Source organism: Cervus canadensis, chromosome 23 (genome assembly GCF_019320065.1).
Source record: "Cervus canadensis isolate Bull #8, Minnesota chromosome 23, ASM1932006v1, whole genome shotgun sequence".
NCBI classification, from domain to species: Eukaryota; Metazoa; Chordata; class Mammalia; order Artiodactyla; family Cervidae; genus Cervus; species Cervus canadensis.
In genome coordinates, this window is record NC_057408.1 from 4,515,714 (window position 1) to 4,542,227 (window position 26,514).

At 40.1% G+C, this 26,514-nt stretch overlaps 1 protein-coding gene across 4 annotated transcripts in view; it reads right to left on the bottom strand.

Annotated features, from left to right (window-relative positions):
- DYM (dymeclin) overlaps window positions 1-26,514 on the bottom strand; it is a 382,103-nt gene that overhangs the window by 68,533 nt on the left and 287,056 nt on the right. For all 4 annotated transcript variants that reach the window (XM_043444328.1, XM_043444326.1, XM_043444327.1 and 1 more), the window contains one exon: window positions 9,552-9,734. In XM_043444328.1, the coding sequence (XP_043300263.1) occupies window positions 9,552-9,734 (183 nt within the window). The remainder of the gene's footprint in view (window positions 1-9,551; window positions 9,735-26,514) is intronic.

A 26,514-nucleotide genomic window follows, 5' to 3' on the forward strand; every position in this document is an offset into this window, starting at 1 on the left:
AGTTATTTATATCTTTATCATGGCATTCTTTTCAAAATATGTAAAAAGAGTTTAAAATGATTTTGAATGAATTTCCAGCATGCCCAACACTATTCTGGATGACAGTATTCAACAAAAAGTTGTTTGTAAAATCTGCTTATTTAGAATCTTATTTAGGTTTATCCAAGTGAATGCTGAAAATATGGAGTTCATAATGAGAAGACCTGGGTTAAAGGCTGAGTGATTTACTAGCTAAGTGACCCTGAACCAACAATTTCACTTCTGAAGCCTTGCTCTGCCTCCCTCATGGGGATAATTTACAGGTCAAACGAGATAGGCATATGCAAATAACCCTCAGTGAAAAGCTCTAGGCAAACATGTGATCATTATTTAAGAGGATGATTCTACTATTTATTTATTTATTTTTGGCTGTGCTGTGTGGTTTGCAGAATCTTAATTCCTCAACTCGGGATTGAACCTGAGGCCTGGCAGTGAAAGTGCTCAGTCCCAGCCACTGGCCAGGGAATTCCCTAAGAGGATGACTCTTAGGTGGAGATCTGTGTTAAAAATCACCTAGGAAGCCTTCTCGCAGCCTGTTGGTTTCCTTATCTGTAAAGTGAGATCATAATAACTAGTTTACTGGTTTAAGAGGAATAAAAGGGTAATATATGTAAAGGTACTTAAGTCTTATTCCCAGCACTTAATAGAGACTCAAAAAATGTTTAGGCATATATTTATCTAGTTTTAAGAAGTGCACAATAGCACACAGCCAAATGTTTACCCTGAAGTTGCATTTTTCACTGAATACCGTTGCAGTGTCAATAAGCAGTCCATTCTGGTGACAAGGGCAGGATATAAATCTAGTTTAATGCTCCACTTTTATTTCTACTTGCTTATATACTGTGAGAAAAACAGTGAGGGTCCTTCTATTTCTTCACCTTGACTCTGCTTTTTGCTTCTTCCAAAGGAGACTAAGTTTCAAATGGATGTAGTTAAAGTCCTTTGCATAGTTCTTGTATGTTCTTTCAAGAAAAATATGGTCCTTCAGGGTTATTTTTAAAGTGTCAATAGCTGGTTACTTTACTCATGGAGTAAAGACTGATTTGACATCACTGGAAGTTAGAAGGAGAAAGTAAATTTCCAGGTTTGTTTTCAAACCTTTTCAGGTAGTGAATAGGCAAATCAATGAGAAACTAGAGGAACATTTAGTGAATGGCGATAGTAATCAGGCAAGATGATTACAAACAAGGGTTGTTTTTTTTTTTTTAAATCAAACTGCCTTGGTTTGAGTTCTAGCTTTATCACTTTCTGAATGTGTGATCATGAGCAACTTAAATCTTTCTAAGCTGGCTTCTTTATCTGCAATTGAAAATTAAAATGAAATATACCTCACAAGTTTGTTTTTTAATGAAAATTAAGATACATAATACATGCAAATGCTCAGCAAGCATGCTATAAAGCTAGCAGTGCTAATGATTAATAGAAAAGGAACAAATAGTTTTTGATGTGGTTTAAACATTTAACACTAAATAATTCAAACAATGTGTTAAAACATGATCATCCATCACTGATTACAGTTATGAACATAGGAAAAAAGAAATTTTGAGTTAGTCTTTTAGCAGAAAGAAAGAGAAAAAAATGGGTTATTATGAAAAGAGGTATTGGTAATTAAAGGGAAAACACTTCCTTCCAATACACCACAGATATAGTTTATCTGACATATATTGTACACAATTCAAGTGACCATCCAGAGGAAGAAAACAAGAGTGGAAAGCGGGGAGAGGGAGGGAGTAAGGAAGGAAGGGAGGATGGAAGGAAGGAAAGGATAAAAGGAGAAAAAAGACAGGAAGGAAAGAAGAAAGAAACTGAAATCAGAGAGGTCCAGAGAAAGGTAAAAGTTATGATAGAAAGGGGAGGAGTTTGCCATAGGGCAGACTGAAACAATTAGGTTAGAAATATGGAAGTTAAAAAAGGATATATTGGACAGTTCTATAATTCAAAGATCTGGATAAATCTTGGAAAAAGCAGGATATTCTCCACCCTGGAACTTGAAAGAGATACATTGATAAGTACTCTAAGAAGATATTATTTTAGTACTGCATTTCCCTTTCCTAGGTGGTATTCGTAGACCCAGCTAGACATCAGGAGACCCAAGAGTATAACAGCCATTCTGTTTACTTTGCATACACTTGAAATTTTTTTCTAATAAAATGTTTTTAAAATAAAAAAAGTATAATGGGCCACACTTCTCATCAGATTAATTTAAAAGGATACAAGGTCAAGAAAAAGAGAATGTGAACAGCACAGTCACAGGCTTTTGTTTTCGCTGGGGATGCTCATGGTAGTCTCAGGGTTGGTCTTTGGACCCTTAAATGATAGTGCCTATGTGAGAGAAAGAGACTACAATGGGCAGATCCAACAGCCGCCCAAGCTGAGAAGCCAGATACCAAATAGAAACCAATGCCCCTTGTGACACTCAAGGTCCCTGAAAAGGACATGCCTGGCTGTGAGTTTTTTTTTCACTCAGAGAAGCCCAAAGCTATAGTCCTTCTACCCCAGACTCAACTTACAACCAAATGTCATGAGCAATACACTATTAGGAGGGGTAAGAAAGGCTCTGCTTTTCCTACCCAGAAACTCTCCTTTCTGGGTAGTTTCTTTGAGAACTGGGATCAGAGAAGGACTGCACTTCCCAGAGACTCTCTCTGTAGACTCTACTTTTTCCATGGAGGTAAAGGTCTCTAGGTGCTTTGGTTTTCTCATCAAAGCAGACACTAACATGCATTCTTGGACTGTAAACTAGACCACCCAGTTGTCAAAAAGAATCTAGCCGACAGAAAAAGGTAGGAATAAGCTGTGATGGATGTCTCGTGGCCAACCATTTGTTTCATGATCTTATTAACAATACTTGCCAATTTTAAAAGGAGATGCTCTTCTGGTTAAACCCAGACTTAACAAGAAGGACATGGGGCCAGAGAAGAAATATTTGAGAAGTGGCCTGAGGATGCTATCACATATCCTAAATATCAGTGTATCTACATACCTATTCATAATGGTGAGAATTTAATTACAGACCTTAAATGTCAAGTCTAACTTTAAGATATAACCATGCTCATCTGAAATGATGTTTCTGCTTTATTCTAACTTCAAAGATGACAATGGTACTCAGCTGCCCCAGTTTTGTTAATGAAATCTAAATAATACTGATAGTAGTCCAGGAAAATGACAAGGGTATGAATGGCAAAATAACTTGCTATAGCTGCAATTGTTAGGTATATAGTTGAGGCAGCTTAAGGCAAGTCCATGAAAACACTAACTAAACTGACAGTGGAGAGTTTTAGTTTTTATTTCTGTTTACCAGCAATCATTACACAGTAGTGATATGGAGCAAATCAATGAACAGAGCTGCAAGAGTATACATAGTGGTAGTTAAACTCAACTAAAGTCACAGAGTAATTGTGTGGATTCCAGAGTATTTAGCAACTCACAGAACTTATGTGTTAAGAGTCTCGAATGGGAGCTTGGTTATAGTTCAAAGCTGGTTTCAATTAAGTACCTAACGGTATATAAGACTCTACTGGGATGAGCAAAAATTAACCTACTTGGCTTATGCAAATGGATAGAACTGTTCTTAAATATCTTAAATGTGATCAGAGTCCATGCGTCCATCTATATATTGCTGTTATCCTGGAAGAAGCCAGGAAGTTTACACCTTAGAGGTCACTCTCACCCTCTTTTCCCCACCCCCAATATTATGCAGTCTCTAACTCAGCTTTTAAAACCCTCACAGATGGATGCACAGACCCCAGGCAGGAGCTTGGAGGACTCTTAATATGAGGAAACTGGGTCTAAGAAATAACACAGTGATACTGACATGAAGGGCCTTGAAAGGAAATGGCCATCTTTCTCATAAAAGTTTCAAAGAGAGGAAACAGCAGGAGACAGAGAAACAACCAGGAAGAAATAATTAAATCAGTATTTGAAAGCTCTGAGCATGAGTCTCTAGACTCAAAGGACCCTCTAAGCGCCAAATACAACTGACCATGGCACAGCAAATCATGAAGTTTCAGGACACAATAACAGAGAGATGCCCAAAGCTTCCCAAGACAACAGTCATATATTAAAAAAAAAAAAAAAACCAAAACATTTTCAGACATTAGAAACTAAAAAATTAAAAAACCTATCTCACATATACCCTTTTCCCAAAAAGCTACAGTAGTGTAAGCTCTATCAATCTGAAGCAGTAAACCAAGAAAGAGGACTTCACAGGACCCAAGATCAACCAAGGGGACAGCTGAGGGAAATTCTCAGAAGGTTCTGCACTTGGGCAGGAGAACCAGAGTCCAACCTGGCTGGGGCTGGAAGCAGTTCTCCAAGAAAAGAATAGGGCTGAGAACTGGATGTCTGACTATTCTGAGAGGAGTTTTACAGTTATGTCAGAAAGTTTGTGTTAGTGACTGGATATTTGCGAAACATAGTGAAGAAAGGCCTAACAACATAACTAGAACAAATAAAAGAATCTACACAAAGATAAATAACTTAGAAAAACTGGCAAAAGAGTTGCCTAGGTGTCACAAGAGGAAACCCAAATGAAAACCACAATGAGGTGCTATTACAAAACTGACAAAACTAAGGTTCACGAGGCTGTGAGGTAACAGGAATTCTACATACCACCAGTCAAAGAGTAAAATTGCAGCATCCCAGGTAGCACTAGTGGTAAAGAAATCGCCTGCTGAAGCAGGTTAAACGTAACAGATGCCAGTTTGATCTCTGAGTTGGGAAGATCCCCTGGAGAGGGGAATGGCAGTCCACTCCAGTATTCTTGCCTGCAGTATCCCAAGGACAGAGGAGACTGGGTGGGCTACAATCCACAGGCTTGCATAGAGTCGGACACGACTGAAACAACTTAGCAGAGCGCACATGTAACAAAGGAAATGGTACATGTTATGCAGCAACTTCACTACGAGGTGCACATCCTGGAGGAAGGTATGCACCTGTGCTCAGTCATGATGGAAATAACTGTATGTATTTATACTTGTGCAATAATTATTTAAAATCTTCCCAAATTTAAGTAAATGATATGCAAATAGCTGACTCATTGGAAAAGTCCCCAGTGCTGAGAGAGATTGAGGGCAGAAGGAGAAGAGGGCATCAGAGAATGAGATGGCTGGATGACATCACCGATGCAACAAACATGAACTTGGGCAAACTTCGGGAGATGGTAAGGGACAGGCAGGACTGGCATGCTGCAGTTCATGGGGCTGCAAAGAGTCAGACACGATTGGATGACTGAACAACAACAAATATAAGTAAAACAAGGACAGGAATGGTAGCTCTCCAGCTTCCTCTTGTGTATAGCAACTGTGAACCTGATGAGCTATACAACAAATATCTGTGGAATCAAATCAAACTGGGAAACATTAATATAGCAATAGAAGGCTTAGGAGAAAAGTCTTTTTAAAAAGAACAGGAAGGGAAGGTTCACAGAACTGTGAAAAATGTTCAATCACACTAATTATGAAAGAAATAAAAATTAAAAACAATAATAACATTTTAATACAAACTAGCAAATGCTAAAATAAATATAATACTCAAAGCTATAAAAGTATAGTGAGGTAGATTCTCTTGATGTATGAGATGATGCACAGATACATTAGATACAACATCCAGACAGCAATTTGACATGGGGTGAATCTTGAAAATACAGACACCTCTCACAGTAAATTCCAGTTTAAGACTACACTAACAGCAGAACTAAAAAAGGTGAGCTATACTTTATTTAGAAGCTGTTAATTATGAATTAATTACAAATATTAGAAACAATCAAATAAGCAATAATGGGGTAAGGGTTAACATATTTTAGGCTCTCCATAATACAGGTTAATGTTGTTTGGTCGCTAAATTGTGTCTGACTCTCTGTGACCTCGTGAACTGTAGCATGCTCCTCTGTCTTCCATAATCTCCCAGAGTTTGCTCATATTTATGTCCATCGAGTGGTGATACTATCCAACCATCTCTCTCTCAACTGCCCCCTTCTCCTTCTGCCTTTCCGGCACCAGGGTCTTTTCCAAAGAGTCGTCTCTTCTCATCAGGTGGCCAAAGTATTGTAACTTCAGCTTCAGTAACAGTCCTTACAACGAGTATTCAGGGTTCATCTCCTTTAGGATAGACTGGTTTGATCTCCTCACAGTCCAAAGGACTCTCGAGTTATCTCCAGCATCACAATTTGAAAGCATCAATTCTTCTGTGCTCAGACTTCTTTATGGTCCAACTCTCACATCTGTACATGACTACCAGAAAAACCACAGCTTTGACTACAAGGACCTCTGTCAGCAAACTGATATACTGTCTAGGTTTGTCATAGCTTTCCTTCCAAAGAGCAAGTGTCTTTTAACTTCATGACTGTGGACGCTGTTTGCAGTGATTTTGGAGCCCAAGAAAATTAAATCTGTCACTGTCTCTACTTTCCCCCCATCTATTTGCCATGAAGAGATGGGACCAGGTGCCACAATCTTAGTTTTTTGAATGCTGAGTTTTAAGCCAGGTTTTTCACTCTCCTCTTTCACCCTCATCAAGAAGCTCTTTAGTTCCTCTCTGCTTTCTGTCATTAGAGTGGTATCAACTGTATATCTGAGGTTGTTGATATTTCTCCTGGCAACCTTGATTCCAGCTTGTGATTCATCCAGCCCCGCATTTCACATGATGTACTCAGCATAGAAGTTTAATAGGCAGGATGACAATATACGGTCTTGTCATACTCTTTTCCCAATTCCGAACCATTCAATTGGTCCATGTCTAGTTCTAACTGTTGCTTCTTGACCCACATACAAGTTTCTCAGGAGGCAGGTAAGGCGGTCTGGTATTTCCAACTCTTTAAGAATTTTCCACAATTTGTTATGATCCACATAGAGGCTTCAGGGTAGTCAATGAAAAAGAAGTAGATGTTTTACTGGAACTCCCTTGTTTTCTCCATGATCCAATGAATGTTGGCAATTTGATCTCTGGTTCCTCTGTCTTCTCTAAATCCATTTTGTACATCTGGAAGTTCCCGGTTCACATACTGCTGAAGCAAACTGAAGGATTTTGAGCATTACCTTGCTAGCATGTGAAATGAGCACAAGTGCACGGGAGTTTGAACATTCTCTGGCATTGCCCTTCTTTGGGATTGGAATGAAAATTGATCTTTTCCAATCCTGTGGCCACTGCTGAGTTTTCCTAACTTGCTGACATATTGATTTTAATGGCATCATCTTTTAGGATTTGAAATGGCTCAGCTGGAATTTTGCCACTTAAGGTCCACTTGACTTCACATTCCAGGATGTCCAGCTCCAGGGGAGTGACCACACTAACGTGGTTAACCAGGTCAGTAAGACGTTTTTTGTATAGTTCTAATGTGTACTCCTGCCACTTTTTAATCTCTTCTGTTTCTGTTAGGTCCTTACCATTTCTGTCCTTTGTCATGTCTATCCTTGCATGAAATATCTCTTGATATCTCCAATTTTCTTGAAGAGATTTCTAGTGTTTCCCCTTCTATTGTTTTCCTCTATTTCTTTGCACTGTTCACTTAACAAGGCTTTCTTATCTCTCCTTTTTATTTTCTGGAACTCTGCATTCAGTTGGTATTATCTTTTCCTTTCTCCTTTGCCTTTTGCTTACCTTCTTTCCTAAATTGTAAAGCTTCCTCAGACAACCACTTTGCCTTCTTGCATTTCTTTTTCTTTGGGACAGTTTTGGTCACTGGTTCCCATACAATGTTACAAATCTCCATAACACTGTAGTTCTTCAGGCACTTTGTCTACCAGATCTAATCCCTTAAATCTACTCACCATCTTCACTATATAATCATAAAGGATTTGATTTAGGTCATACCTGAATGGGCTAGTGGTTTTCCCTCCTTTGTTCAATTTAAACCTGAATTTTTCAATAAGGAGCTCATGATCTCAGCCACACTCAGCTCTAGGTCTTATTTTGCTGACTGCATAGAGCTTCTCCATCTTTGGCTGCAAAGTATAATCAATCTGATTTCGGTATTGATCATCTGGTCATGTCCACATGTAGAGTTGTCTCTTGGGTTGATGGCAAAGTGTGTTTGCTATGACCAGTGTGTTCACCTGACAAAACTCTGCTGGCCTTTGCCTTGCTTCATTTTGTACCCTAAGGCCAAACTTGCCTGTATCTCAGGCATCTCTCTTTTTTTTTTTCATTTATTTTTATTAGTTGGAGGCTAATTACTTTACAATATTGTAGTGGGTTTTGTCATACATTGACATGAATCAGCCATGGAGTTACATGTACTCCCCATCCCGATCCCCCCTCCCACCTCCCTCTCCACCCGATTCCTCTGGGTCTTCCCAGTGCACCAGGCCGGAGCACTTGTCTCATGCATCCCACCTGGGCTGGTGATCTGTTTTCTCAGGCATCTCTTGACTTCCTACTTTTGCATTGCGATCCTCTATGATGAAAAGGGCATATTTTTTTGGTGTTACTCCTAAAATTGTTGTAGGTCTTCATAGAACCAGTCAGTTTCAGCTTCTTCAGCATCAGTGGTTGGGGCACAGTCTTAGATTACTGTGACGTTGAATGGTTTGCCTTGGAAATGAACTGAGATCATTCTATTGTTTTTGAGGTTGCACCCAAGTACTGCATTTCACTCTTTTGTTAACTATGAGGGCTACTCCATTTCTTCTGAGGGATTCTTGCCCACAGTAGTAGATATAACAGTCATTTGAATTAAATTCACGCATTCCCATCCATTTTAGTTCACTGATTCCTAAGATGTCAATGTCCATTCTTGTTATCTCCTGCTTGATCACATCCAATTTACCTTGATTCATGAACCTAACATTTCAGGTTTCTAAGAAATACTATTCTTTACAGCATTGGACTTTACTTCCCCCATCAGACACATCTACAACTGAGGGTCGTTTCCACTTTGGCCCAGCCGCTTCCTTCTTTCTGAAGCTGTTAGTAATTGCCCTCCACTCTACCCCAGAAGCATACTGGACACCTTCCGACCTGCAGGGCTCAGCTTCTGGTGTCAAATCTTCTTGCCCTTTCATATCTCCATTTCATTTCTCCAGCAAGAATACTGGAGTGGGTTGCCATTTCCTCTTCCAGTGGACCGCGTTTTGTCAGAACTCTGTACTATGACCTGTCTGTCTTGGGTGGCCTGGCACAGCATGGCTCATAGCTTCATTGAGTTATGCAAGCCCCTCTGACATGCCATGACAAGGCTGTGATCCATGAAATAGAAGTTATAGTTATTAAAATGTGAAATTTTCAAAGAATTAATATCACAAGAAAATGTGTTAAGTAAAAATGGTAGAATCCAGAACTATTAAGATATAAAATATGATCTCAATTCTCCTAAAGACATATGTGCATGTACATATACATGTCTGTATATAATACATACACACACATGTGGAAAGTGACAATTGTTAGAATAGATGGCAAATACCGTTAACGTTCAAGAGACTATTGTAGGTTTTTTTTTAAATCAAGTTTTGTTAAACTTTCTCTACTTTTATGTTTAAAAAAGAATCATAATAAAAATCTCCATTTACACTTACCAGATCAATATTTTGCATGATATCCTGAAATGAAGGATGAGTTCGAAATTGTTCAAAGAGATCTCGTTTGTAAAGAAGTGCATACACCAAGTTTGGATTGTGATGAAGAGAATTTGTCAGGCAAGAGTTGATGATCTCTAACATCATTCGAATCACCTCTTCAATGACATTTAGGTCTTGTGCCTGATAAAGAAAGAAAATCCCCATAAGAGTCAGTATTTTCCTCCTTGACACAGAATTAATTAGAATGAGGGCAACTGCTTTACAACTATAACAGCACTGGAACGATCATGCACAAGAACTGTTTAAGATTATTTTTGTCAAGAATTTTTAGAATTAAGTTTATCAGTTACTAAAGGATTTGAGTTATACTTTTGAACTAAATATGGTGATAATCATAAATTTCACATTAATAAATTATAATTGCCAATCTAGAAGAAAATTCGGAGTTTTGATCAATAGATCCTAATTTGTACTCTTATCAAGGTACCGCCCTGAATCACTAAACTTGCACAGTATAGAGTGGTGGTAGGGTCTTATCAATGCCAAGAAGAGTTTCTAATTCAGAATATGACCTCACTCTTTGGCACTGTCATTTCAACGTTCATATTTACAGATAAACAGCCTAATGTTTTGTTTCTGTTTCCTGAGAGTTAATAGTCTTTGGGAATCTGAACTTGAAATAGTTAATAAGAGCAAAATTCAAAGTAAGTAATCAACACATCTCTTGAAAGAACAATGGAAGGAAAAAATACAGGTGAATATGACACTTTCCTGCTTCTTTTGAGTTTTCTAAATTATGTTTGACAGTTGGGGCAAAAATTGTAACACTGATGTGGTTCTCAATGGATGCAAAGGAACACCTAAGACAATTACATTATAAACCAGGGAGAGCAAAGGAATTTAAAGAGAGGATACTTTCTACCTCTCATTTGAATTGGGACAATGTCAACACTACTAGATGTGGCAAGTTATGTAAGTTATGTATGTAAAGTGTCTAGAGCAAATCCATACAAAGAGATTTCAATAATTAAAATCTGAACAACTGGACAAAAAAATACACGATGAAACTATATGCTATCTACAAGAAACTTCAAATGTAACTCACTTTAAATAAAGTTAGACTGAAGGTAAAAGAATGGAAAAAGTTATAACATGAACTATTAATCAAAATACAGTAGGAATGGCCATATTATTATTAGGTAAAATACACTTCACATCTAAGACTGCATGGCCTACAAAATAAAAAATATTTACTATCTGGACTCTGATGGAAAAGTTTACTATCCTGATCTAGCAGACAAAAAGGTATACTTATTTCCATACAATTTACCTCCACCTGTACTGCTTTAAGAACAATGTCCAGCAACAAATCAACATTTACGGGACAGGAAAAAAGGAAAGTAAAAACAATGTCCAAGGGATAAAGTGGCCCATGGATAAGAAACACCTGCCAATACAGGAGACATGGGTTCTAGCATGTGGGAGATCCCAGCATACCGCGGAGGAGCAGCTAAGCCTGCGTGCCACACCTTCTGAGCCCGCACTCTAGAGCCTGTGAGCTGCAACTACTGAAGCCCACGTGCTCTTCAGCCCTGCTCCATAACAAGAGAAGGTGGAGAACAGCCTCTGCTCACCGCAACTAGAGAGAACCTGTGCGCAATAACGAAGACCCACTGTAATCAATCAATCAATAAAAATAGATAAAATACTGCTATTTACCTCCTGAACAAGATCAAAGGAGGTTAATACACTTTTAACTTCTTGAACAGCAAGGTGCTGACCCCCTTCTTCCCTGTTTTGTTACAGTTGCTTAGGTTTTTAATTTCATGTTTTTTAAAAAAAAAACAAATGGTTTTTTAAAAAATCAGTACTCAAAAAAGGCCAGTTTTCATTCCAATCTCAAAGGGCAATGCCAAATAATGTTCAAACTACCGCACGACTGCACTCACTTCACATGCTAGCAATGTAATGCTCAACATCCTTCGAGCTAGCTTCAATAGCATGTAAACCGAGAACTTCCAGACGTACAAGCTGGATTTAGAAAAGGCAGAGGAACCAGGGGTCAAATTGCCAACATCCACTGGATCATAGAAAAAGCAAGATAATTCCAGAAAAACATCTACCTCTGCTTCACTGACTACACTGAGGCCTCTGACTGTAGAGATCACAACAAACTGGAAAATTCTTCAGAGATGGGAATACCAGGCCACCTTACTTGTCTCCTGAGAAATTTGCATGCAGGTTAAGAAGCAACAGTTAGAACTGGACATGAAACAACAAACTGGTTCAAAATTGGGAAAGGAGTCTGTCAAGGCTGTATACTGTCATCCTGCTTATTTAACTTATATGCAGAGTAAATCATGTGAAATGCTGGGCTGGATGAAGCACAAGCTGGAATCGAGATTGCAGGGAGAAATATCAATAACCTCAGATATGTAGATGATACCACCCTTACGGCAGAAAGCGAAGAGGAACTAAAGAGCCCCTTAATGAAAGTGAAAGAGGAGAGTTAAAAATCCGGCTTAAAACTCAACATTTGAAAAACGAAGATCATGGCATCCAGTCTCATCACTTCATGGCAAATACATGGGGGAAAAATGGAAACAGTGACAGACTTTATTTTCTTGGGATCCAAAATCACTGTGGACAGTGACCGCAGCCATGAAATTAAAATACGCTTGCTCTTTGGAAGAAAAGCTATGACAAACCTAGACAACATATTAAGAAACAGAGACATTACTTTGCCTACAAAGGTCCATACAGTTGAAGCTGTGGTTTTTCCAGTAGTCATGTATGGATGTGAGAGCTGGACAATAAAAAAGTCTGAGCACTGAAGAACTGATGCTTTAGAACTGTGGCACTGGAGAAAACTCTTAAGAGTCTCTTGGAAAGCAAGGAGATCAAACCAGTCAATCCTAAAGGAAATCGATCCTGAATATTCACTGGAAGGACTGATGCTGAAACTCCAATACTTTGGCCATCTGATGTGAAGAGCCAACTCATTGGAAAAGACCTTGATGCTGGGACAGATTGAAGGCAGAAGGAGAAGGGGATGACAGAGGATGAGATGGTTGGATGGCATCACTGACTCGATGAACATGAGTTTGAACAAACTTCGGGAGATGGTGAAGGACAGGGAAGCTTGGCATGCTGCAGTCCATTGGGTCACAAAGAGTCGGACAGGACTGAGAGAACAAAAGTCAGAGGTTGACTAACTTTACATATGGATTTCAGTGCACACCACTGATTCTTGCATTCTGCTTCTCTACAGGTAAACTTCTCTTCTATTTGAAGTACATCCTTTAATAGTGCTTTCAATGAAGTCTATAGATAATAAACTTTCAGTCCTAGTGTGGTTGAAATATGTCTTTATTTTACATTCACCCTTATAGTTTATCTGGGTACAGAATTAGTTACTTCCCTACACACTTTAAAGATACTTGTTCACTTTATTCTGGCATCTGTTTTTGGCTTTGAGCAGTTCATCACACAAACCTAACTATTGTTGCCCTGTGGAAAAGCTCTGTGGTAGCTTTTAAGGTTTACTTTTCATTCTTTAACACTCTTGACTTTCACAACCATATGTTTCAGTTTTGATTTATCTTCATTTATCCTGCTTAGTATTCAGAGTGTTCTTTCCATCTGACAATCTAGTCTCTTCCATAAAGATAATTTGGATAATTTTTTCTCATTATCTTACAATTTACTGTCTTTGATACTGTCCAGTTTAGAATTTGTCTACTGAGCTTTCAAATCCAATGACTATATTTTTCATTCTAAGCTTTCTAATGAAATAGTTCTGAGTCATGTTCTTGTTTCATTTCTCCCTGTTTTTATTTTATATTTATTTATTCTTCTCAATAAATAATATATCCTTCATTTATCTTTGAGAATATTAAAAATACTTAAGAGTATTTTTAAAATTATCCTATTAATTTTTGCTTCTCTTTGGATAAACTTACCTTAAGCATGATCATGACTATGTTGGCTGTTTTTCTTAGTATTAAGTTAGATTTCAGCATGTATTTTGGACTTTTAGTTATTTAGGCTCACTAAGTATGGCTTAATCCCCCCAAGCCTACAGGTCATGCAGAGCTTTCTAGAGCTCTCAGTCTGAAACGAGGTCTCATCGCTGGTTTATCAGGGCTGCTGCCCTGCAATCACATTAAAGGCAGGATAAGCAAGGTCTGTCACCAGGCCACATCCCCTCACAATAGGCTCAAGATTCCAGGGTGAGGCTGGTTCTGGGTCTTCCCACCTCCCTAGACACAGAACTGGGTCATTATCAGTGCCTCTATTCAGGCTCTTTTCAGTAAGCGATCTATTCTCCTTCTTCCTTTCCAGCAGGGAACCCGGCACTAGCGTGCTGCCTCCCGAGGGCCCGAGTGCTGCGCCTGCCTCGCAGCAGCTGAGCTTCCAGCCACTCCTGCCTCCTTCCAGACGAGAAGCTTAGCAGCCTCACAGCTTCAGACCCTGCTATCTGCTTCGAGCGCTTTTTCTATTTCTCATTGATCAAGAAGTTCTCTTTCTCATTTTAGGGTGTGGCTATGTGGTTTCAAGGTTTTTTTCTAGTTATGGTTCATCTATTACTTTTATGTGTTTGGAGCAAAGAAAAGGGATTTGCCTTCATATTGGGAACTGACAACATAATCGTGACTATAGTTCTCTCAACTGTATTTTCATCTTACATTGCTACTTGAATTAGAAGAAGAGGAGGAAGGAACTTTGAGTTCAGAATTTCCTCTGAAATTTCTCTCATCTAAGAGCAACCCAGTGAGATGGTATAACTATCATAGTAATACAAATCAAAACATTGGCTTTCTGCAGAATTTCATGTTCCTAAGTATTTTGTACCAATTTATGTTACATATAACATATGTTACATATGTTATATGTAATATATTAGGCCCCTTAAGTCCTAATATATTAAACTTAAATATAAAAAATTAATTACCTATTGATAGCTTATACTTTCTGCTTTCAAACAAACATTGATAATTTATTCTCGATGTTTTATTAAGTAATTTGCTGCAACAAACAGGATAATATATTCAATCCCCAAACAGGTATCTGCTCATTTAAACCCAAACCAAACTACTGATCATTTATTTTATCCCCAAGTCAGGTAAAGTATAAACTACCTCAGTAAGTATACTCCACATTAGGTTTAACTTACATTCATCAGTCTGACTGAGGCTCCTTAGAAGTTATACCAAGTCTCTTATACTTAAAGGAATTACTAGGTAGTTTACTTCTTTGTTTACTGTTTCTGTGACAAGTTCTAATTCTAATGCTATCTTTCAAAGATTATTTTCAGCTGCAGATTTATAAATTAAATGTCAAGAACATAAAGTTTTTTCTGTCATTACTAAAATTGACTGAAAATATAATCAAAGGAGCTAGAGCAAAGACATTTTATACAATATCATATTTTTTCATATTGTCACTCACACTAGAAAGCATACTAGTGCTTTACAAAACAAAAAAGATATTAAATATAATTCAGAAATTAAAAATAAGCTTAAATTAGGGAGTGGTTGATTATAATTTTCTGATAATACCTGTTTTAACATGTAACTCTATAAATCATTTAAATTTTAAATACTATTACGGAAAGAACATAGAGATAACTGCCTTTCCAAACTAGATAAATTAATGCAAATATTATAAGTGCAAAGAATCACATCTCTTAGCTTTAGATATGTGCTAAATCCCACTTTTATTAATTTACAAAACTAGTCCTTTAGGGACTAGTTTTCCTTTATTTATGGAATAAAGTTTCTTAAAAAGACACACTTTCTTTTTTTTAAAAGACACATTTCCAAAAACTAACCAAAATTAGCTTTGTCAGAGATAAAATCAGATGGTTCATTGGTAAAGTAGCAAAATATGGGGAGAATATTGTGTCTTTTTCATTCATGGTATTTACTTTTTAGTACATACAACTTCCATGCCAGGAATGGATCCCACGTCAAACAGACTTTCTTCTCAAAAAAAAAAAAAAAAAAAAAAAAAGAAAAAAAAAAGCCAGGCTTATTTTATTGCAGAAAATCTAAATGTAAATACAAGGGCCTTGAGAAAATGGCCCCCTTTTCAGATGTTTCTGATGGTTTTGTACATGTTGGTAACGAACAGTGAACATGATCTGTGTTGAGTAGTGAATTCACGTCAAACGGACAAGCTGGCAGCTGTGGGAGCACCTTACCCTGTCAACAGCAGTCAGGGCTGCTTCGTTATATAAACTTCCTTTTTCTTTTAAGAGGGAATTTATACAGTTAAATAGTTCCAATTCATTTATTTTTAGTTTCCTTAAGAGAAGCATATGTATCTTGTTTGTATTAGTTTTGGGGGGATTCCAAGAGAGTTGTCTAAATTTCCTGCATTTTCAGCAGAAAATAAAAACCTTCAACAAAATTAATGGGACTTGGCCAAAGTGGGGGAGAGTGGGGCGGAAGCTACAGGCAAGACTCTTTTTTTAAAGTTAACGTGCAAATGGCCTTCAAAGCCAGTCATTCAGTGATGGAGTCTTGCTATCTTTCTGCTGTTAAAATTCACTGGCGCACATTGCTGAAAAGCTTTGTGACCATTGCTATTTCCAGCCAGAACTGGAATTGTCCCAGAATATCAAGATTCTGATAGCAAGAACTAGCTTTCTACTACATGCAGAATTACAGCTGAAGAATAATCCTGCGACCAGAGGAAATGATGTGAAACGTTAATAACATGGCGGGTTGGGGGTGGCGGAGATGGCTGAGCTCTGGCACCACTGTCTTGGGTAAAATGAAGCGGTCGCTTTCTTCATCCCTTGGGCAGGGTCTGAATGTGGCCCGTGAGCCTAAACTAGAATCCTGGGAAGCCTGTTATTTACAGCATGCTTACTGGTGGCGGGAAAGCAAGATAATGGTGACTGCCCGGGGACATGGGTTAACTTTACATGTTTTTGCACACCCGGAAAACGGCCAGAGAACTCCAAAAAAAGGAATGTGCCAACTGAAATCCAGCTAGGCTGCAGCCCCCCACAAGCATCTGCCTTAGCCGGCTACTCATACTGGGCAGCATGTGGGGGTGTGGAACTGTGCTTCTCCCCCCTTCCCCGGCCCTCCCGCTGGCAGAAGAGAGGACGCGCACACGGAGCTCTTTTTAAAACAAGGAAATGTAATTAATTAATTCATTTAGGCCATGCCACGTAGCATGCAGGATCTTAGTTCCCTGACCAGGGATCAAACCCGGGCCCCCTGCATTGGGAGTACAGAGTCTTAATCACTGGACCACTAAAGAAGCCCCTTGAGCTTGGAGTTTTCCATTTTGTTCTTAAAAATACAATGTTTTGGGACTTCCCTGGTGCTCCAGTAGTTAAGAATCCATTTTGCAACGCAGGGCACATGGGTTCTATCCCTGGTCGAGTCACTAAAATCCCACATACTGCAGAGCAACCAAGGCAGAGTGCTACATCTACCAAGTCGGCGTGCTCTGGAGCCCTTGCGCCACACCTGGAGAACCGGAGTGCCACGACAAAAGACCCTTCAGGACACAGCAAAGATGCGGGCGCTGCAACGAAGGCCTGACACAGCCAAATAAATGAATGATTTGTTTTGAAACAGCAATGTTTTATATTAAGGATTAGTACTCATGTCTACTCTTCTCCAAAATACATTGTTTATTATAAAACCAATGGCTTTCCAGATCCTATAAAAAGTAACATCTAAGTAAAATACATCTCTAGGAAGATGTACCGCTTTTTTAAAAATGACTTTGACAGTTGACCGAGTGCTTCCTATCACCCCGCTTTGAGATATGAGTCCCAGCTCCATCCCAATTCTGCCAGTAACTAGGTATGTGACTTTAACCTGAGTCACAGTTCTTTATTTGGGAAAATAAGTGCTTCTGAGATTTTAAAAAATCTCAGAAAATACTGAAAATTCCATAAAAAATGCAGAAAATACTGAATTCAGAGAGCAAATTTTATTAGACTAGCCAAAAATGTTAACTCATAGTAGAAAAAATCTTTACGGTGACCTCAAACTTCAATAAAATTTAGAATTTACTTTAGATTACTGTGGCACCTAAGTGTCACTGTTCATTTAGAAAGGGAAAAAACAAAACAAACTTTGAGAATAAAAATGCATAGAGCTAAGTTCAAAAACAATCAGTCTCTAAACCAGGGAATCTACTGATTCTTCTATAACTCACTTTTTTGCAGTATTTGTTAATTATCTTTGATATTGTTGATGCATAGAAGGGAAATAATTGCTAAACTCTAAGTCAGGAATTTCACATAAACATCAGAGACCTAAGGTGCCTGGTGCTCTTTTTTCATTCTTTCTTGGGGAGAAGGATGGGTGGTGCTAAGAAAGGCAGTAAAGCATCACACATAAGAGAGCTGTAGCTCTGATGTTTAAAAAAAGGGAAAAAGGAAAAACAGAGGTAGCTACAAGTTAATAGAGAGAAGCTCTAACATGGGTTCTTGTCTCAGTTTTGCTATCAACTGGACAAGTCACTTTCTGGGTCTCAAATATAAAACAAAATGGGCTCTTTGGGCAACATAGGGAAGCACTAAGAGACGCAGATTGACTTCTGCTTAGGATGTAGAAAGCGGCAAAGAATGCCATCTCCTACTGTAACAAGGAGGAATATACAGATAATTTAATAATCAAAAGTCTTCTTAAGGCCATCAGAGAACAATTCTGCAAGTCAATCAAGAGAAATGAATTCCCAAGAGGGACAAGCCCTTCTAAGGAAGGAAGGAAGGAAGGAAGGAAGACAAGCACTCCCTCGCTTTTGGCCAAGAGCAGGCAGAAGAGGTGGTTTCCACAGAAGTGGGTAAGAAAAAACCAGCTACAATTTTAAAGAATTCTTAACTGCTCAGTGTGGTCTAGCGTGTTGGTCTGCAAAGCAAGAGCCTCAGATCCAGTGGAGTCTGCACTCACCAGAAAGTTCTCTTCCACCGGCCTTCACCAGCCGCTCAGGAGCACCTCCACATGGCTCAAGCTTGCAGAAGGTGACCAGCTGCTGCTGCAGGCAGGCACCAGGACTCCCCTCCTTCCCAGACATTCTTCTCAAGCTAAGCAACAGCCTTAAGCTATCGAAGGAGCAAACCCTTTTAGCCTAGAGCACAGGCAAATTTTCACTGTTTCTAGGGGAGAAGTAGGAACAAAACCCAACTGCTCCAGAATGAGAAACAATAACCCTCTTACCCCGAGGACATAGGCAAAGACCCATTCTGGCAGAAGAGACAGAAACAAAAACCTAACACTGGGGGTTGGGACCAGGATCCCACGCCTCTACCAATACCAGGTGGACGTCTACTATCACTGGAGAAGGGGCACTCAACTCCCACTCAAGGCCCGCCACAGATATTAGGCGGTTTGGTTGCCAAGGGGAAGGAGAGGCAGAGATGCTGAGGAAGCCCTACCTCTAAGACCCAGGTGCAACTACGGACTCCCAAGGATTAAGGCTGGACCAGGACAATAGAAAATACTCCTTCTCTTCTCTAACTCCACTACATGGACTGCTGAAAGCAGAGTATGGTAAAGGAATACTGAAAAAACCCCACAAAACACAGACCCATTCTTTAAACACAGGTAACAACTGCTGCGGGAAGCTGAAGTTGGTGGTACAATGAAGATACAAACCCCAAACTCAACTCCAGTCCTAACTAGAAGGATCCAACGCCATACTGGCAGCCTAGCGGCACAGGTGTGCCCTTTTACAGTCATAAACAATTTTTGCTTCAGATTCTGTTTCTATTCAATGCCAGACACAATGTTTGGCATTGAATACAAAATTATAGGACACATAAAATAAGTGATATGACCCATAAGTAAAACAGAACATATGATCTGGTAGATGCTGGGGACTAAGCCTCAAGACAGAGTAGAATGACGTGTGCTCTTCGTCTCCTGTGGGAACACCAAAATCGCTGCTGAACAACCATCAACAGGAGGACATTGGAACCCACCAAAAGAAGATACCCCTTGTCCAAGGACAAAGGTGAAGCTTCAATGAGACAGTAAGAGGGCTGCAATCATGTTTAATCAAACCTCATACCTGCCAGAGACTTTTGGAGGGCACAAACGAAACTTTGTGCACACTAGGACCCAGGAAAGGATCAGTGACCCCCACAAAAGACTGAGCCAGACCTGCCTGTGAATGTTTGAAGGTCTTCTGCGGAGGTGCGGGTCAGCAGTAGCTGCCACAGGGACAGGGGCACGAGTAGCAGCAGTCCTGGGAGGCACAATGTGTGGCGTAAGTCCTCTTGGAGGAGGCTGCCATTAGCCTCACCACACAGCCACCTGATGGATGATCCACAAACTGAAGAACAAATGTACCAAAGAGTTCTCACACTTGCGAAAGTCCTAGGCCACAGAAGAGACTTCCCAATTTGGGGATCCAGCAAAGGGACTGGGAATCCCCAGGGAATCTGCCTATGAAGGTCAGCAGGATTTGATTACAGAATTTTCACAGGACTGGGGAAACAAGAGACTCCTTGGAGGGCACAAACAAAACCCTGTGTGCACCAGGACCCAGGTGAAAGGCGCAGCGACCACACAAGAGGCTGAGCCAGATTTGCCTGTGTTTGGGAGTCTCTGGCAGAGGTGTGGGTGGGTCGACAGTGGCCTGCCAAAGGGTCAGGGACAATGGCAGCAGCAGTCCTGGGAAGCATAGCATGTTGGCATAAGTCCTCTTGGAGGAGGCTGCCATTAGCCCACCATAGAGTGTACTATATGGCAGCCCTAATAGAGACTGCAGACTCCTCAAGTCAAAGTACAGGCAGGGAGCGCAGTCCCACCCATTAGCAGAAAACTGGACTAAAGATTTACTGAGCATGCTCCTACCCACCAGAGCAAGTTTTTCCCACAGCCAATCCCTTCCATAAGGAAGCTTGCATAAGTCTCTTATCCTCTTCTATCAAAGGGAAGACAGAATGAAAATCACAATCACAGAAAACTAACCAAAATGATCACATTGATCACATGGATCACAGCTCTGTGAAACTCAATGAAACTATGAGCCAGGCTGTACAGGGCCACCCAAGATGGACCGGTCATGGTGGAGAGTTCTAACAAAACGTGGTCCACTGGAGAAGGGAATGGCAAACTACTTCAGCATTTTTGCTTTGAGAACCCCATGAATAGTATGAAAGGGCAAAATGATATGACACTGAAAGATTAGCCCCCCAGTTTGGTAGGTGTACAATATGTTACTGGAAAAGAGCCAAGAAATAGCTCCAGAAGGAATACAGACGCTGAGCCAAGTGGAAACGACACCCAGTTGTAGATGTGTCTGGTGGTAAAAGTAAAGTCTGATGTTGTAAAGGACAATACTGCGTAGGAACCTGGAATGTTAGGTCCATGAATCAAGGTAAATTGGAAGTGGTTAACCAGGAGATGGTAACAGTGAACACGTTTTAGGAATCAGTGAACTAAAATGGACAGGAATGGTCGAATTTAGTTCAGATGACCATTGCATCTATACTGCGGGCAAGAATCCCTGAGAAGAAAAGGAGTAGCCCTCATGGTCAACAGAAGAATCTGAAATGTACAACTTGGGTGCAACCTCAAAAATGACAGAATGATCTCAGTATGTTTCCAAGGCAAACCATTCAACTTCATAATAACCCAAGTCTGGAGAAGGAAATGGCAACCCACTCCAATGTTCTTGCCTGGAGAATCCCAGTGACGGTGGAGCTTGGTGGGCTGCCATCTATGGGGTTGCACAGAGCCGGACATGACTGAAGTGACTTAGCAGCATGCCCCAATTACTAATGTCAAAGAAGCTTAAGTTGAATGCTTCTATAAAACCTACAAGACCTTCTAGAACTAACACCAAAAAAAGATGTCTTTTACATCATAGGGGACTGGAATGCAGAAGTAACAGGCAAGTTTGGCCTTGGAGTACAAAATGAAGTAGGGCAAAGGCTAACAGAGTTTTGCAAGGAGAACCAATTGGTTATAGCAAACACCCTCTTCCAACGACACAAGAGATCTCTACACATGGATATCCCCAGATGGTCAATACCAAAATCAGACTGATTATACTCTTTGCAGCCCAAGATGGAGAAGCTCTGTACAGTCAGCAAAAACAAAACCGGGAGCTGACTGTGGCTCAGATCATGAGCCAGTTATTGCAAAATTCAGACTCATCTTGAAGAAAATATAGAGAAAACCATTAGGCCATTCAGTTCAGTCACTCAGTTGTGTCCGACTCTTTGTGACCCCATGAATTGCAGCATACCGGGCCTCCCTGTCGATCACCAACTCCCGGAGTTTACCCAAACTCATGTCCATTGAGTCAGTGATGCCATCCAGCCATCTCATCCTCTGTCGTCCTCTTCTCCTCCTGCCCCCAATCCCTCCCAGCATCATTGTCTTTTCCAATGAGAACTCTTCGCATGAGGTGGCCAAAGTATTGGAGTTTCAGCTTCAGCATCAGTCCTTTCAATGAATACCCAGGACTGATCTCCTTTAGGATGGACTGGTTGGATCTCCTTGCAGTCCAAGGGACTCTCAAGAGTCTTCTCCAACATCACAGTTCAAAGGCATCAATTCTTCAGCGCTCAGCTTTCCTCACAGTCCAACTCTCACATCCATACATGACCACTGGAAAAACCATAGCCTTGACTAGATGGACCTTTGTTGACAAAGTAATGTCTCTGCTTTTTAATATGCTATCTAGGTTGGTCATAACTTTCCTTCCAAGGAGTGTCTTTTAATTTCATGGTTGCAACCACCATCTGCAGTGATTTTGGAGCCCCCAAAAATAAAGTCTGACACTGTTTCCCCATCTATTTCCCATGAGGTGATGGGACCAGATGCCATGATCTTAATTTTCTGAATGTTGAGCTTTAAGCCAACTTTTTCACTCTCCTCTTTCCCTTTCATCAAGAGGCTTTTAGTTTCTTCAAGAAAATCAGATACCAAGGGAACATTTCATGCAAAGATAGGCACAAGAAAGGACAGAAATGGTATGGTCCTAACAGAAGCAGAAGACATTAAGCAGAAGTGGCAAGAATACACAGAAGAACTGTACAAAAAAGTTCTTAACGATCTGGATAACCACAAAGGTGTGGTTATTCACCTAGAACCAGACATCCTGGAGTATGAAGTCAAGTGGGTCTTAGGAAGCGTCACTCCGAACAAAGTTAGTGGAGGTGATGGAATTTCAGCTGAGCTATTTCAAATCCTAAAAGATGATGCTGTGAAAGTGCTGCACTTCATATGCCAGCAAATTTAGAAAACTCAGCAGTGGTCACAGGACTGCAAAAGGTCCGTTTTCATTCCAAGCCCAAAGAAGGGCCATGCCAAGAATGTTCAAACTACCCGACAACTGCACTTATTTCACATGCTAACAAGATAATGTTCAAAATCGTTCAAGTTAGGCTTCAACATGGGCTTCCCAGGTGGCTCAGTGTTAAAGAATCTGCCTGTTAATGCAGGAGCTGCAGGAGACATGGGTTCAATCCCTGGGTCAGGAAGATGTCCTGGAAGAGGAAATGGCAATCCAATTCAGTATTCTTGCCTGGAGAATTCCATGGACAGAGGAGCTTGGTGGGCCATAGTCCAAGGGGTTGCAAAGAATCGGACATGACTAGTGACTGAGCACATACACAGGACAGGCTTCAACATTATGTGAACTGAGAACTTCCAGATGTACAAGCTGAGTTTAGATAAGGCAGAGGAACCAGAAATTAAATTGCCAGTATCCGCTGGATCAGAGAAAAAGCTAGAGAATTCTAGAAAAACTTCTACTTTTGCTTCATTGACTATGATTAAGCCTTTGACTGTGTCGATTACAATAGACTGTAGAAAATTCTTCAAGAGATAGGAATACCAGACTATCTTACCTGCCTCCTGTGAAACCTGTATGCAGGTCAAGAAGCAACAGTTAGAACTAGACATGAACAACAGACTGGTTGAAAATTGGGAAAGGAGTACATCAAGGCTGTATATCTTCACCCTGCTTATTTAACTTATATGCAGAGTATATCATGTGAAATGTCAGACTGGATGAATCACAAGCTGGAATAAAGATTGCCGGGAAAAATATCAAGAACCTCAGATACACAGATGACATCACCCTAAAGGCAGAAATTGAAGAGGAACTAAAGAGCCTCTTGATGAAGGTGAAAGAGGAAAGTGAAAAAGCTGCCTTAAAACTCAACATTCACAAAATAAGATCATGGCATCCGGTCCCATCACTTCATGGCAGACAGACGGGGAAACACTGGAAACAGTGACAGACTTTATTTTCTTGGGCTCCAGAATCACTGTGGATGATGACTGTAGCCACATAATTAAAAGACGCTTGCTCCTTGGAAGAAAAGCCATGACAAACCTAGACATCATATTAAAAAGCAGAGACATTACGTTGCAGACAAAAGTCCGTATAGTCAAAGCTATGGTTTCTCCAGTAGTCATGTATGGATGTGAGAGTTGGACCATAAAGAAGGCTGAGCACCGAAGAACTGATGCTTTTGAACTGTGATGTTGGAGAAGACTCTTGAGAGTCCCTTGGACTGCAAGGAGATCCAACCAGTCCATCCTAAAGGAGATCAGTCCTGGGTGTTCACTGAAAGGACTGATGCTGAAGCTAAGTCTCCAATATTTTGGCCACCTGACTGGAAGAGCTGACTCACTGAAAAAGACCCTGATGCTGGGAAAAACTGAAGGCAGGAGGAGAAGCAGGTAACAGAGGATGAGATGGTTGGATGGGATCTGCTGACTTAATGGACATGAGTTTGAGCAAACTCTGGGAGATGGTGAAGGACAGGGAAACCTGGTGTGCTGTGGTGGTTTAGTCACTAAGGTATGTCTGATTCTGTGACCCCATGGACTGTAGCCTGCCTGGTTCCTCTGTTCATAGGATTTCCCATGCAAGAATACTGGAGCGGGTTGCCATTTCCTTTTCTAGGGATCTTCCTGACCCAGGGATTGAACCTGGGTCTCCTGCATTGCAGATGCATTCTTTACCGACTTGAGCCACCATGGAAGCCCATGGGGTGCTGTAGTCCATGGGGTCGCAAAGAGTCAGACTTAGGGACTGAACAACATGGTCCCGGCAATTCTAACGTTAGAAATTTATCCTAAGGAAATAAGTAAGGCTGTACTCAAGAATTCAGCCTTGTGAATGTTTATATTAAAGTAAAAAATCCTCACCATCCCTGAATTTGTTTTCTATTATTGCCATAAAAATCTATCACAAATTTAACAGTTTAAAATAACGCCAATTTATCTCGCAGTCTCGTAGGTTTGGTTGGTTCCTCTGCTCTCATCTCAGGAGCCCCAAATCAAGGCGTCAGCTGCGTGAGGCACTTATCTGGAGGCCCTGAAGGAGAAACCCTTTCCAAGCTCATTCAGGGTGTGGGCAGAATTCAGTTCCTCAAGGCTGCAGAGCTGGGTTTCTTATTTTCTTGCTGGCTATCAGTCGGGAATCTCTGTTAGGAACTTCCTGCTGCCCGAATCACATGGCCCCTTCCATCTCACACCAGCAATGCTGTGTCAAATTCCTCTCAGCTTTGAATCTCTTGGACTTCCCCTTTAAACGTTTGTCTTCTGCTCCAGATGGATAAAGTTCTCTGCTTTTCAGGGCTCACATGTTTCGACTGGGTCCACCTGAATAAGCCAAACTAATCTCCTTATCTTCATAAACTTACATCTTTGGTGCTCCTTTTAGGTAACTTAACAAATCCAGGGGTTCTGGGGATTAGGGCCTGGACACTTTACACAATCCCTTCAGGGTTATAATGCCTGCCGTAAAGCAAATGCACAACAGCAGATGACTGGTTAAAGGTAGTCCATCTGCTCAATGGAATACCATGTATGTTATTAAAATGACGGGTACTGGGCAACTCACTATGAAATGTATAAAAGACAGTAACGGACGGACAGAAGCTCAGAGGTGAATGATGGTGGTGGTTCAGTTGCTCAGTCGCGTCCGACTCTTGTGACACCATGGGCTGTAGCCCATCAGGCTCCTCTGTCCTTGGGATTTCCCAGGCAAGAATACTGGAGTAGGTTGCTGTTTCCTTCTTCATTAGAGATAAATAGGTAGGTAACAAAACAAGTTTAGTAAAATATCCACTGAAGAATTTAGGTGTTGGTTTATGGATTGTCATTGTAAAATTTTTCTACTTTTTTAGGTTTGAAAAATTTCAAAAAACAATTAGCTCAGTGATCTTCTAAGCCCTCCTCCCCACTCAACCAATGGTCTTCAAACTTCACGGCATGAAAATCCAGGTGTCTGTGAGATTTCTAGCAAAGCATTGGCAAATAAGCTTTTGCAAAAGGTCTGTAAAGAGATTGTCTCAAGTAGCATTAAATAGCACTCTACTTTATTTTTCAGATAATTAGCAAATCAAAATAGGATGCATTTTTTGAATTGTTAATGTTAAGAACCAAACTATATTTTATGCTTGAGGCATTTTTATTTTTAAAACAGAAGTTTCCTCTAACACAAAACTAATGCCATCTCTATCAATTATTTCTAGATGGGAATAAACAAATCTATCCCACAGTTTAACAAAATTTGACAGAACAGGCTCCCAACTGATTGAAATAGAGTAATGAATATAACCAGAGAAGACAATGACTTCACAAACAGTAACTGAAGGCCAATGTCATGACATAATAGCATAGTATTAAGCACTGGGAACAGATTCTGAGGTTATAAAATAAACTGTGGTCCTTGTCCTTTACACCTTGGAGTTATAGAATCCTGTCTAATTTTATAAAATAGAAACATCTCAAAGACACTATTTTCAAGATAGTAAGGAATTTAACATTTACAAAAGGGAACAAAAAGCTAACTTGCTATTTTCATTTGGAAATATTGCAAATATAACTGAGGCATGCTAAACGTCAATCTAGACACCAAAAAAGATTCTTATGGATTCAAATCAGGAGCAATTACTCTTATGACTCCCCAATTTTATGGGAAATTGGCCAGAATATGGAAGAGGAGT